At 45.7% G+C, this 15,783-nt stretch overlaps 1 protein-coding gene across 2 annotated transcripts in view; it reads right to left on the bottom strand.

Annotated features, from left to right (window-relative positions):
- Positions 1-15,783, bottom strand: part of LOC733283 (talin-1) — a 97,272-nt gene that overhangs the window by 51,193 nt on the left and 30,296 nt on the right. For both annotated transcript variants that reach the window (XM_041570960.1, XM_041570962.1), the window contains exon 2: positions 281-449. In XM_041570960.1, the coding sequence (XP_041426894.1) occupies positions 281-410 (130 nt within the window). In that variant the 5' untranslated portion in view covers positions 411-449. The remainder of the gene's footprint in view (positions 1-280; positions 450-15,783) is intronic.

Below are 15,783 nucleotides of genomic sequence, written 5' to 3'. Positions count from 1 at the left end.
GGGCCCCACAAAGGATCCCAATGTACTCCTAGTGACACTATACATAAATCTATACACAAATGGATACATAAATTGATACACAAATCTATGCACAAATGGATACATAAATCGACACACAAATCTATAGACAAATCAATACATAAATCTATACACAAATGGATACATAAAGCAATACATAAATCTAAAGACAAATATATACATAAATCGACGCACAAATGGATACATAAAGCGATACATAAATCTATACACAAATCTATACACAAAACAGAGGGCTACTCACGTTGGCCAATCTGTGCCTCAGGGACCTTCTCGCGGATGATTCGGCAGGCATCGTATATCATGGTGGACGGCTCAAACTGCATGGTCTTCACCACATTTCCGATGCTGATCTTTAGCGACAGGGCCACCATGTCTGCAGGGAGGGGGACGTCTAATCTACAGGGAAAAACCTGCAACACAACAAAGAACTTTTAATTACATGTTTAATTACACTTGCCCAAAGAAACGAAACGGATAAACAAGTCACATGATGTGCACAAAAGAACAGCAGCGCCCCAATCTGATCTGTGCTGCACATAAGGTACTAACTGGAGCTGCTCACAGGGTCCTCTATAGACTATAGTAGGGTTTATATATCCTGAAATGTATCTGTGATACCAACCATATACACATACATACATTTCCCTTAGATTCCATTATTCAAATAACCAAATTTAAATTTTTAACATTTTTTCCTTTTTCTCTGTAGTAATATTATTATTAATAATAATAATAATAATAATAAAAACAGCATATTGTACTTTATTCTACCTAAGATATAATTAATCACTATTGGAGGGAAACCAATCCTATTGTTTTATTTAATGGTTAAATGGTTTGTAGCACACAAAATATTATGATCTAAATTACAGAAAGATCCCTTATCCGGAACCCCATGTCCTGAACATTCTGGATAACAAGTCCCACGCATGATAGCAACTTATGTACCTGATGTACATACTCATGTATGAGTGTGTGCGCATGAAGACTATAAAGCGTTTTGCTGTAAGCCATCGGGCTACACTGGAGAGCCAATAGCAGCGAGTGCTAGCCCTATGAGGAGCCCTGTGCCACTGATTGGCTCATCATTGTGTTGGCTCACTGGCACAGACTACCGACAAACCTCTTTCATTCTTGACAACTAATGGAGAGAAAACGCATGCCCGGCACTTATACACTGAGGGTGAGCACAGGGAAGGCCCCAGGGATGTTGCAGAACTATACAAGGTGCACAGGGTTGTACCAGGAAACCGAGCTCCCATCTATTTGCGTCAATACAAATATAAGCGAATGGAATGTTCTATGAGGACAATAATCTGTGCCTTGACACAGAGAATGAATAAATGCTATGAGACCTAGGGTTCATACCATGCCAGTTTAAAGGGGATGTTCACCTTCCAAACTTTTTTCAGTTCAGTTGTTTTCAGATTGTTCCCCAGAAATAAAGACTTTTTTTCAATTACTTTCCATGATTAATTTTTTACTGTTTTTCCAAATTCTAAGTGTAAAGTTGAATGTTTGTGTCTCTGGTGTTTGAGTCTGACAGCTCAGTAATTCAGGTGCAGATTCTGTTACAATTTTACAACATTTAGGGGCACATTTATCTAGGGTCGAATATCAACGGTTAATTAACCCTCGATATTCGACCGTCGAAGTAAAATCCTTTGACTTGGAATATCGAAGTCGAAGGATTTTGCGATATTCCTACGATCGAACGATCGAAGCAATAATCATTCGATCGAACGATTCGAAGGATTTTAATCCATCGATTGAAGGATATTCCTTCGATCAGGAAATTGTTAGGAAGTCTATGGGGACCTTCCCTATAGGCTAACATTGGCCTCGGTAGGTTTTAGGTGGCGAAGTAGGGTGTCGAAGAATTTTTTTTAAAGAGACAGTACTTCGACTATCGAATGGTCGGATAGTCGAACGATTTTTAGTTCAAAACGTTCGATTCGAAGGTCGAAGTAGCCCATTCGATGGTCGAAGTAGCCATATTCGACCATTCGAAATTCAAACTTTTTTTCCTCTATTCCTTCACTCAAACTAAGTAAATGGGCCCCTTAGTTGATCCATTTCTCAGCAGCATCTCTGGAATATTAGTAACTATTGTATCAAGTCTAACAGCTGCCTGTAATGAAACCCAGAGATTCTGTTCAGCAGGGACAAACATAACAAATGGTTCAACTTACATGTATCAATTTAGAACAGTTTACAGGGTCGGCGACCTCCCCCTCCCAGAGCTGCTTTAGAAGGATGAAAAATGACACTTTACACTTCAATATTAGAAAAACGGTGACACATAGAAAATAGAAAGTCATTGGAAAAAGTCTTTTTTTCTGGTGCCCTATCTGAAACCAACTGGTTGGTTAGGATCATGGGAGTTTATATACGGGGGCCACACAATTTGGCTATTGGAGGGGCCAAACAGCAGGTTACACAGTGCTGACTGGGAGCCGGGAGACTGTAGCCCTATCAGAATGTGAGGAAAGTCTGGCCACATGTTTGTACATACTGATCTGATGAGCTGACACTGGGCTGGGGTGGGAGAACTTCCAGATCCCTCTCATATGTCCTTATTTGGACACAAGTGTCAGGGATAGATCAACTGCTGCTCTACACTGCTCTGCTGCACCCGGAGCATTCCAGTAGCATTCACTTGTATTCATAAATATTCCATTACTATACAGTCCGACCATACAGTACAGTGCTGAGTATGGGAAATAACTATATATTATATAGCACAGTGCTGAGTATGGGCAATAACTATATATTATATAGCACAGTGCTGAGTATGGGAAATAACTATATACTATATAGCACAGTGCTGAGTATGAGGGGGGAAGCTAAAAGACACAGGGGAACAGACTATATAGCACAGTGCTGAGTATGAGGGGGGAAGCTAAAAGACACAGGGGAACAGACTATATAGCACAGTGCTGAGTATGAGGGGGAAGCTAAAAGACACAGGGAACAGACTATATAGCACAGTGCTGTGTATGAGGGGGAAGCTAAAAGACACAGGGGAACAGATTATATAGCACAGTGCTGAGTATGAGGAGTAACTATATACTATATAGCACAGTGCTGAGTATGAGGAATAACTATATACTATATACTGAGTATGAGGAGGGGGGAAGCTAAAAGACACAGGGGAACAGACTATATAGCACAGTGCTGAGTATGAGGGGGAAGCTAAAAGACACAGGGGAACAGATTATATAGCACAGTGCTGAGTATGAGGGGGAAGCTAAAAGACACAGGGGAACAGACTATATAGCACAGTGCTGAGTATGAGGGGGAGGTTAAAAGACACAGGGGAACAGACTATATAGCACAGTGCTGAGTATGAGGGGGGAAGCTAAAAGACACAGTGGAACAGACTATATAGCACAGTGCTGAGTATGAGGGGGAAGCTAAAAGACACAGTGGAACAGACTATATAGCACAGTGCTGTGTATGAGGGGGAAGCTAAAAGACACAGGGGAACAGATTATATAGCACAGTGCTGAGTATGAGGAGTAACTATATACTATATAGCACAGTGCTGAGTATGAGGAATAACTATATACTATATAGCACAGTGCTGAGTATGAGGAGGGGGGAAGCTAAAAGACACAGGGGAACAGACTATATAGCACAGTGCTGAGTATGAGGGGGAAGCTAAAAGACACAGGGGAACAGACTATATAGCACAGTGCTGAGTATGAGGGGGGGGAACTAAAAGACACAGGGGAACAGACTATATAGCACAGTGCTGAGTATGAGGGGGGGAAGCTAAAAGACACAGGGGAACAGACTATATAGCACAGTGCTGAGTATGGGGGGGGAAGCTAAAAGACACAGGGGAACAGACTATATAGCACAGTGCTGAGTATGAGGGGGAAGCTAAAAGACACAGGGGAACAAATTATATAGCACAGTGCTGAGTATGAGGAGGGGAAGCTAAAAGACACAGGGGAACAGACTATATAGCACAGTGCTGAGTATGAGGGGGGGAAGCTAAAAGACACAGGGGAACAGACTATATAGCACAGTGCTGAGTATGAGGAGGGGAAGCTAAAAGACACAGGGGAACAGACTATATAGCACAGTGCCGAGTATGAGGGGGGGAAGCTAAAAGACACAGGGGAACAGACTATATAGCACAGTGCTGAGTATGGAGGGGGGGGGAAGCTAAAAGACACAGGGGAACAGACTATATAGCACAGTGCTGAGTATGAGGGGGAAGCTAAAAGACACAGGGGAACAGACTATATAGCACAGTGCTGAGTATGAGGGGGAAGCTAAAAGACACAGGGGAACAGACTATATAGCACAGTGCCGAGTATGAGGGGGGGAAGCTAAAAGACACAGGGGAACAGACTATATAGCACAGTGCCGAGTATGAGGGGGGGGGGAAGCTAAAAGACACAGGGGAACAGACTATATAGCACAGTGCCGAGTATGAGGGGGAAGCTAAAATACACAGGGGAACAGACTATATAGCACAGTGCTGAGTATGAGGGGGGGAAGCTAAAATACACAGGGGAACAGACTATATAGCACCGTGCTGAGTATGAGGGGGAAGCTAAAAGACACAGGGGAACAGACTATATAGCACAGTGCCGAGTATGAGGGGGGGAAGCTAAAATACACAGGGGAACAGACTATATAGCACAGTGCTGAGTATGAGGGGGGGGGGAAGCTAAAAGACACAGGGGAACGGACTATATAGCACAGTGCCGAGTATGAGGGGGGAAGCTAAAAGACACAGGGGAACAGACTATATAGCACAGTGCTGAGTATGAGGGGGGAAGCTAAAAGACACAGGGGAACAGACTATATAGCACAGTGCTGAGTATGAAGGGGAAGCTAAGAGACACAGGGGAACAGACTATATAGCACAGTGCCGAGTATGAGGGGGAAGCTAAGAGACACAGGGGAACAGACTATATAGCACAGTGCTGAGTATGAGGGGGGAAGCTAAAAGACAAAGGGGAAAAGACTATATAGCACAGTGCTGAGTATGAGGAATAACTATATACTATATAGCACAGTGCTGAGTATGAGGAATAACTATATACTATATAGCACAGTGCTGAGTATGAGGAATAACTACAAACTATATACTATATAGCACAGTGCTGAGTATGAGGAATAACTACATACTATATAGTACAGTGCTGAGTATGAGGGGGGGGAAGCTAAAAGACACAGGGGAACAGACTATATAGCACAGTGCTGAGTATGAGGGGGAAGCTAAAAGACACAGGGGAACAGATTATATAGCACAGTGCTGAGTATGAGGAATAACTATATACTATATAGCACAGTGCTGAGTATGAGGAATAACTATATACTATATAGCACAGTGCTGAGTATGAGGAATAACTATATACTATATAGCACAGTGCTGAGTATGAGGAATAACTACATACTATATAACACAGTGCTGAGTATGAGGAATAACTACATACTATATAGTACAGTGCGGAGTATGAGGAGGGGGGAAGCTAAAAGACACAGGGGAACAGACCAGGGTGAATGTTACAGGATGTGGTTGAGAGAAAGAAGAATTTTTAGCTTTAGAGGAAGGGGGGCTGAGACTTTGGGCTCCGTTACCTAAAAAGGAACAAATCTAAAGAGACTGAAGTGACAGAATCTGTAGCAAACACAAGGGCCCGCTATATATTTACAGTGTGGAAAGAGATAACCAGAGGAACGGGGCCCAATGCAGAGCATGGAGATAGAGCTGGGTGCAGAGGAGCGGGGCCAATGCAGAGCATGGAGATAGAGCTGGGTGCAGAGGAGCTGGGCCAATGCAGAGCATGGAGATAGAGCTGAGTGCAGAGGAACGGGGCCAATGCAGAGCATGGAGATAGAGCTGGGTGCAGAGGAGCGGGGCCAATGCAGAGCATGGAGATAGAGCTGGGTGCAGAGGAGCTGGGCCAATGCAGAGCATGGAGATAGAGCTGAGTGCAGAGGAACGGGGCCAATGCAGAGCATGGAGATAGAGCTGGGTGCAGAGGGAGCGGGGCCAATGCAGAGCATGGAGATAGAGCTGGGTGCAGAGGAGCTGGGCCAATGCAGAGCATGGAGATAGAGCTGAGTGCAGAGGAACGGGGCCAATGCAGAGCATGGAGATAGAGCTGGGTGCAGAGGAGCTGGGCCAATGCAGAGCATGGAGATAGAGCTGGGTGGCAGAGGAGCTGGGCCAATGCGAGCATGGCAAGACGAGTGCAGAGGAACGGGGCCAATGCAGAGCATGGAGATAGAGCTCGGTGCAGAGGAGCTGGGCCAATGCAGAGCATGGAGATAGAGCTGGGTGCAGAGGAGCTGGGCCAATGCAGAGCATGGAGATAGAGCTGGGCCAATGCAGAGCATGGAGATAGAGCTGGGTGCAGAGGAGTTGGGCTACTGCAGAGCATGGAGATAGAGCTGGGTGCAGGGGAGCGGGGCCACTGCAGAGCATGGAGATAGAGCTGGGTGCAGAGTGTGAGAGAGTGTGTGTGTGTGAATGAGTGTGTGTGTGTGTGTGAATGAGTGTGTGTGTGTGAATGAGTGTGTGTGTGTGTGTGAATGAGTGTGTGTGTGTGAGTGAATGAGTGTGTGTGTGTGAGTGTATGAGTGTGTGTGTGTGAGTGTATGAGTGTGTGTGTGTGAGTGTATGAGTGTGTGTGTGTGAGTGTATGAGTGTGTGTGAGTGAGTGCATGAGTGTGTGTGAGTGTATGAGTGTGTGTGAGTGTATGAGTGTGTGTGAGTGTATGAGTGTGTGTGAGTGTATGAGTGTGTGTGAGTGTATGAGTGTGTGTGAGTGTATGAGTGTGAGTGAGTGTATGAGTGTGAGTGAGTGTATGAGTGTGTGTGTGAGTGTATGTGAGTGTATGAGTGTGTGTGAGTGTATGTGTGTGAGTGAGTGTATGAGTGTGTGTGAGTGTATGAGTGTGTGTGAGTGTATGAGTGTGTGAGTGTATGAGTGTGTGTGAGTGTATGAGTGTGTGTGAGTGTATGAGTGTGTGTGAGTGTATGTGTGTGAGTGAGTGTATGAGTGTGTGTGAGTGTATGAGTGTGTGTGAGTGTATGAGTGTGTGTGAGTGTATGAGTGTGTGTGTGAGTGTATGAGTGTGTGTGAGTGTATGAGTGTGTGTCTTGAGACACTATTTTGTGATAGTCTGTGTGCTGCCTAAGAGATCACCTGACCAGAAATACTACCGCTCTAACAGGAAGAGATCAGCTGAGCAGAAATACTGTAGCTCTGACTGTAACAGGAAGAGATCAGCTGAGCAGAAATACTGTAGCTCTGACTGTAACAGGAAGAGATCAGCTGAGCAGAAATACTGTAGCTCTGACTGTAACAGGAAGAGATCAGCTGAGCAGAAATACTGTAGCTCTGACTGTAACAGGAAGAGATCACCTGACTGCTGTGTGTTACATACTGTATACAACATGAACACTTGTGCGTGTGAAGCAAAAGAGATGAACACAGAGGAGTAGCGCATCCTGAGATGTGGGAAAGAAGAGGTTATAGCAGAGGAAGTAAAGAAACAGATGAGGAAACAGGAAGTGTGAGCACATTTCATTTACAGGAGAGAAAAGAGAAAATAAACAGGAGCTGCAGGGTTAACTCTGGAAAGTTTTAGCTAGAACTTGTACCACCCCCCCATCACATGGCACAGCGCTGCTTATTGGGGGACAAATGCCACTAACACTATGATAGATACCACTGTATCACACCTCTACAGTCAGGACAGGTTTGAATTGTCCCCGTCCCCCCCCGTACAACTTCTCATAAGGGGTTAATGTAAATCCGCATTAAACCCCTTTGGAACATGTCATTTCCTTAAAATCCCATTACCCAAAGCCATAATTATATTGTATTGTGTCTGTGTTCTGCTGCCCGGCAACAACAATAACATCCCAACTGTCCCACAAATAGATTTCATTTATATACTCACAACCATCACCTGTAAATATACAGCACTCGCTGCATACATGTGATTCACACACAGCCAGTCACGTTTCACTCATGTACACTAACTGACCCCCTAAACACAGCGCATTTCTCTCACGTACAGTAACCGACCCCCAAAACACATCGCATTTCTCTCACGTACAGTAACCGACCCCCTAAACACATCGCATTTCTCTCACGTACAGTAACCGACCCCTAAACACATCGGATTTCTCTCACGTACAGTAACCGACCCTAAACAAGCGCATTTCTCTCATCAGCACTACAGTAACATGACCCTAAACCAGCCCATATCTCTCACAGTTAACAAAAATAAACGCCACACCTAAAACAACGGCCGCATTTCTGTCACTACAGTAGCCCCTAAACACAGCCACATTTTCTCACGTACAGTAACACGACCCCTAAACACGGCGCAATTCTCTCCACGTAAAACATAACTAAACCCCTAAACTCATCGCTTTCTTCTCATGTAACTAACTGACCCCTAAAAACAGCGCATCTTCTCTCACGTACAGAGTCAGTACGACCCTAAAAACACATCGCATTTCTCTCACGTACAGTAACCGAACCCCTAAACACATCGGATTCTTCACGTACAGTAACCGACCCTAAAACACATCGCATTTCTTCTCACGTAAAGTAACACTGACCCTAAAACACATCGCATTTCTCTTCACGTACAGTAACATGACCCCCAAACACAGCCCATTTTCCTCAGCTACCAGTAAACCGACCCCCTAAACACAGCGCATCTCTCACGTACAGTAACTTACCCCCTAAAACTCAATCGCTTTCTCTCATGTACACTAAACTGACCCTAAAACCACAGCGCATTTCTCTTCACGCTAAGTTACCCGACCCGCCTAAACACAGCACATTCTTCTGCGTAAAGAAAACCCCCCCAAAAACAGCGCATTTCTCTCATGTAACAGAACGACCACTAAAACACGGCGCATTTCTTCACTTAAAGTAACCGACCCCTTAAAACGGTGCATTTCTCTCACTACATAACTGACCCCTAACCACGTCGCAATTTCTCTCACTAACAGTATCGACCCCTCTAAACACGGAACATTTATCTTCACGTAATACAGTAACCGCCCTAAACACAAGCGCATTGCTCTCATGTACAGGAACGACCCCTTAAACACCGCGCATTTTCTCTCTTAGCGTACAGAAACCGCCCCCCAAAACACAGCGCATTTCTCTCAGGTACAGTAACCGACCACCTAAACACGGCGCATTTCTCTCACGTACAGTAACCGACCCCCTAAAAACGGCGCATTTCTCTCACGTACACTAACTGACCCCTAAACACAGCGCATTTCTCTCACGTACACTACACGTACAGGAACCGACCCCAAAAAATGGCACATTTCTCTCACATAAGTAACCGACCCCCTAAACAGGCGCATTTCTCTCACGTTACGTACCGACCCCTAAAAAGGCGCATTCTCTCACGTACAGAACCGATCCCCCTAAACACGGCGCATTTCTCTCACGTACAGTAACCGACCCCCTAAAAACGGCGATTTCTCTCAGGCTACAGACCGGACCCTAAACACGGTATGCATTCTCTCCAGGTACTCAGATAACCAACCCCCATAAACCACTGAGCATTTCTTCTCATGATACAGAAGTAACCGACCCACTAAACACGGCGCTTTCTATCATGTACAGCTAACAGACCCCCCAAAACAATGCATTTTCTCTTCACGTTACAGTAACCGACACCCTAAACCACAGCACCATTTACTCTCACGTTTACAGCTTAACCGACCACAAACCGGAGCATTTCTCACGCTACAGTAAACCAACCCCCTAAAACACAGCGAATTTCTCTTTACGTACAGTAAACGCACCCCCTAACAAGCGCATTTCTCGCACGAACAATAAACCGACCCGTAAACACCATCGGCATATTACTCGCACGTACAGTAACCGACCCACTAAACAGCGCATTTCTCTTACGTACAGTAACCAACCCCCTATACACGTCGCATTTCTCTCAAGGAAACTAACTGACCCCTAAACACAGAGCATTTCTCTCACGTACAGTAATCGACCCCTAAACACAGCGCATTTCTCTCATGTACAGTAACCGACCCCTAAAACACATGCATCGCTCACGTAACTAACGACCCCTAAAACACAGCGCATTTTCTCTCAGCACAGTACGACCCTAAAAAACACAGCGGATTTCTCTCAAGTACAGTAACGACCCCTAAACACAAGCACATTTCTCTCACTACAAGTAACGACCCCTAAACACAGCGCATTTCTCTGACCATACAGTACCGACCCCCTAAAACACATCGCAATTTCTCTCACGTCAGTTAACGGACCCCAAAAACAGACATTTCTCTCCGTTTACACTACACTGACCCTTAAACACAGCGCTTTCTCTCATGTACAGTTAACGAACCCACCTAAACACGTCGCATTTCACTCACGTTAAAGTAACCCGACCCTAAACACGCGCAATTCTCTCACGTTAACATAACGACCCCCCTAAACAAGACACATTTCCTCGACGAACAGAATCGACCCTAAACACGGAACATTTCTCTCACGTACAGTAACCTACCCCTAAACACGGCGCATTTCTCTCATGTACAGTAACTCACCCCGTAAACACGGCGCATTTCTCTCGCGTACAGAAACCGCCCCCCAAAACACAGCGCATTTCTCTCATGTACAGTAACCGACCACCTAAACACGGCGCATTTCTCTCACGTACAGTAACCAACCCCCCTAAACACGGCGCATTTCTCTCACGTACAGTAACCGACCCCCTAAAAACGGCGCATTTTCTCTCACGTTACACTAACTGACCCCTAAACACAGCGACATTTTTCCTCACCGTACACTAAAACAGACCCCTAATACAGCGCATTTTCTCATGTACAGTAACCGACCCCCATAAAACACATGCATTATCTCTCACCGTACACTAATTGACCCCTAAACAACAGCGCATTTCTTTCACGTACGTAACCGACCCCCTAAATACACAGGCATTCTCTCACATACAGTACCCGACCCCCTAAACACATCGAAATTCTTTCCACCGTACAGTACACGGACCCCTAAACAAACATCGCAATTTTCTTCTCGCGTGAATAACGGACCCCTAAAACACAGCGCATTTCTCTCAGCGCTACACTAACAGAACCCCTAAACACAGCGCATTTCTCTATGCTTAAGTAACCGACCCCCATAAACACATCGCATTTCACTCACAGATAAGTACATCCGACCCTAAACACATCGCATTTTTCACGGTACATTAACGCCCCTTAAAACCACCAGCGCATTTCTCCTACAGTACAGTAAAACCGACCCCCTAAACCGCGACCTATTCTTCTCCGTCACACTAACTTGACCCCTAACACAGCGCATTAATCCTACGTGTACAGTGACGACCCCTAAACACACAAGCGCATTTCTTCTCACATACATAGCCGACCCCCTAAACCACATCGCTTTCTCAACGTTACAGTACCCGACCCCCTAAACACATCGCATTTCTCTACGTACAGTAACGACCCCCTAAAACACAGCAACATTTCTCTCACGTACACTAACTGACCCCTAACAAGTTGCATTTCTCTCAACGTACCAGTAAAACCAACCCCTAACCACATCGCATTTCACTCACGTTACAGTACCGACCCATAAACACATCGCATTTCACATCACCGTACAGTAAACCAGACCCACCAATAAAACAACATCGCCATTTCGTCTCATGATTACAGTAACCGACCCCCCCTAAACACGACGCATTTCTACTCACGATACAGTATAAACCGACCAAAAGTACACACAGGCGCATTCGCTCATGATACAGTAACCGACCCCTAAAAAACGGCGATTTCTCTCACGTCCCAACTAACTGACCCCTAAACACAGCGCATTTTCTCTCACGCATTACCACTACCGACCCCCTAAACACCAGCGGCATTTTCTCATCATGTACAGTAACCGACACCCTAAAACACATCGCATTACTCTCACGTAACTAACGACCCCTAAACAAGCGCATTTCTCTCACGTAAGTATACCGACCCCCTAACACAGCGCATTTTCTTCTCACATACAGTACCGAACCCCCTAACACATCGCATTTCTCTCACGCTACATACCGGAGAACCCCCTAAACACATCACATTTCTCTCAGCGTACAGAACCGAACCCCTAAACACAGCGCATTTCTCTCAGCGTACACTAACTGACCCCTAAAACACAGGCATTTCTCTCATGTACAGTAACCACCCCTAACACATCGCATTTCACCACGTAAAGTAATCCGACCCCTTAAAACACACGCATTTCTCTTCACGTACAGTAACCGGCCCCCCCTAAAACACGCGCATTATCTCTCACGTACAAGATAACCGACCCCCTAAACACAGCGGCATGTTCTCTCACGTACACAAACTGACCCCTAAACACAGCGCATTTTCTCACGTTACAGTAACCGCCCCTAAAAACACAGCGCATTTCTCTTTCAATACAGTCATGACGACCCCCTAAACACATCGCATTTCTCACGAAGTACCCGAACCCTAAACACATCGCATTTCTCTACGTACAGTAAACCGACCCACTAAAACACATGATATCTCTCACGTACAGTAACCGACCCCCCTAAACACAGCACGGATTATCTCACGATACACTAAACTGGACCCCTAAACACATTGCATTTCCTCACGTACCAGTAACCAACCCCTTAAACACATCGCATTTCACTCACGCTACAGATAACCGACCCTAAACACATCGCATGTCACTCACGTACAGTAACCGACCCCCCTAACACATCGCATTCTTCATGTTACAGTAACCGCCCCCTAAACACGGTGCATTTCCTCTCAACGTACATGTAACGAACCAACTACACACGGCGCATTTCGGCTAATGTACCAGAACCGACCCCCTAAAACACGGCGCATTTCTCTCACATACAGTAACCGAACCCCCTAAACACGGCCGCATTCTTCTACGAACAGTAACCGACCCCCCTAGAAAAACACAATCGCATTTCACTCACGTACAGTAACCGGACCCCCTAACACGGCGCCGATTTCTCTCATGTACAGTAACGACCCCCACTACACACGGCGCATTTTCCACGTATAAGTAACCGACAACTACACACGGCGCATTATAGCTATGATACAGTAACCGACCCCTAAACACGGCGCATTTCTCTCACATACAGTAACCGACCTAAAACACGGCGCATTTCTTCTGACGAAACAGTAACCGACCCCTAAACACGGCCCATTCTCTCAGTACAAGTAACCGACCCCTAAACACATCGCATTTCTCTCATGATACAGTAACTGACCCCCTAAACACAGCGCTTTCTCGCACGTACAGTAAGCTAACCCCTAAACACGGGCCGCATTTAATCTCACGTAACAGTAACGACCCACTTAAACACGGCCGCATCTCTCATCATACAGTAACCAGACCACCTAAACACGTCGCATTTCTCTCACGAAGTAACCAACCCCTATACACGTCGCATATTCTATTCAAGGAAATAATGACCCTAAACACAGAAGCATTTCTCTACGACAGTAACCGACCCCATACAACACAGCGGCATTTTCTCATGTAAGTAATGCACCCCCCTAAACACAACGCATTCCTCTCACGTACACAACGGACCCCTAACACAGCGCCATCCTCACGTACAGTAACCGACCCAACACAGCGCAATTTCTCCATGTTACAGTAACCGACCCCCTTAAAACAGCGCATTTCTCTCACGAAACAGTAACCGACCCCCTAAACAAACGAACAGCCGCATCTTGAATTACAGTACCCCGACCCCTTAAACACATTCGCATCGTCTCACGTCACAGTAACCCGGGAACCCCTAAAACCCCCATAGCAAAAAACCATTTTTCTTTTTTTCACGTTACAACCTTTAAAAAAACAAAAAAAAAACTGGGGGGGGGGGGAAAAAAAACCCCCATAAAACAGCCATTTCTTCAATGGTAAGTAACCAGAACCCCTAAAACACATCGATTTCACTCAGTTAAAGTACGACCCCTAAACACATCGCATATTCTCTCACGTAGTAACGGGCCCCCTAAAACACAGCGCATTCTCTCACGTACAGAACCGACCCCCTAAACACATGAGGCAATCTCATACTCACGTACAGAACCCGACCCCCTAAACACGGTACATTTCTATTCATGTACAGTAAACGACACCCCAAACACGGTTTTCACTCATGTCACTAGTAACTGACCCCTAAAAAACAGCGCATTTTCACGTTTTACAGTAAACCGACCCCCCTAAACACGGCGCATCTCTCAGTTACCAGTAACTTACCCCCTTAAACGTTTCACTCATGTACAGTAACTGACCCCCTAACACGGCGACATTTCCTGGACAGAAAACTGACCCATAAAAACAACGTTCACTTATGTACAGATAACTTACCCCCTAAACACGCGCATTTCTCTCACGCTACAGTAACCGACCCCCTAAAACATGGAGGATTTCTCTACGTACAGTAAACGCGACCCCCTAAAACACGGCGCATTTCTCTCACGTACAGTAACCGACCCCAAAAAACGGCGCATTTCTCTCACATACAGTAACCGACCCCCTAAACACGGCGCATTTCTCTCACGTACAGTAACCGACCCCCTAACATGGAGGATTTCTCTCACGTACAGTAACCGACCCCCTAAACACGGCGCATTTCTCTCACGTACAGTAACCGACCCCAAAAAACGGCGCATTTCTCTCACATAAGTAACCGACCCCCTAAACACGGCGCATTTCTCTCAGGTACAGTAACCGACCCCTAAAAACGGCGCATTTCTCTCACGTACAGTAACCGACCCCCTAAACACGGAGCATTTCTCACGTACAGTAACCAACCCCCTAAACACGGAGCATTTCTCTCATGTACAGTAACCAACCCCCTTAACACAGCGCATTTCTCTCACGTACATTAAACGACCCCCTAAACACAGCGCATTTCTCTCACGAACAATAACCGACCCCGTAAACACAGCGCATTTCTCGCACATACAGTAACCGATCCACTAAACACGGTGCATTTCTCTCACGTACAGTAACCAACCCCCTATACACGTCACATTTCTCTCACGTACACTAACTGACCCCTAAACACAGAGCATTTCTCTCACGCACAGTAACCGACCAACTAAATACAGCGCATTTCTCTCATGTACAGTAACTGACCCCCTAAACACATCGCATTTCTCTCATGTACAGTAACCGACCCCCTAAACACATCGCATTTCTCTCACGTACACTAACTGACCCCTAAACACATCGCATTTCTCTCACGTACACTAACTGACCCCTAAACACATCGCATTTCTCTCACGTACAGTAACCGACCCCTAAACACAGCGCATTTCTCTCACGTACAGTAACCGACCCCTAAACACAGCGCATTTCTCTCATGTACAGTAACCGACCCCCTAAACACAGCGCATTTTCTCTCACGTACAGTACCCGACCCCCTAAACACTGAGCATTTCTCAAGGTCAAGGTGAATATTAACTACAAAAGTAATTCTCTGCATTGCCCCCATGAGATCTGATCCTAACCAGTAATATTAAGTACCTGCAGGGAACACACAGTAATAGTGAGTACCTGCAGGGGAATCAGAACACACGCAGTAACAGCGGAGTACCTGCACAGCGAACACCAAAGAACAGCGACAGTCCAATACCTGCAGGAACACAACAGTAAACAGCGCCGAGTACCTGCAGGA

Source organism: Xenopus laevis, chromosome 1L (assembly GCF_017654675.1).
Source record: "Xenopus laevis strain J_2021 chromosome 1L, Xenopus_laevis_v10.1, whole genome shotgun sequence".
Taxonomy (NCBI): Eukaryota; Metazoa; Chordata; class Amphibia; order Anura; family Pipidae; genus Xenopus; species Xenopus laevis.
Note: the sequence above shows the minus strand (reverse complement) of the source record. Positions and strands in the feature narration are given on the sequence as shown.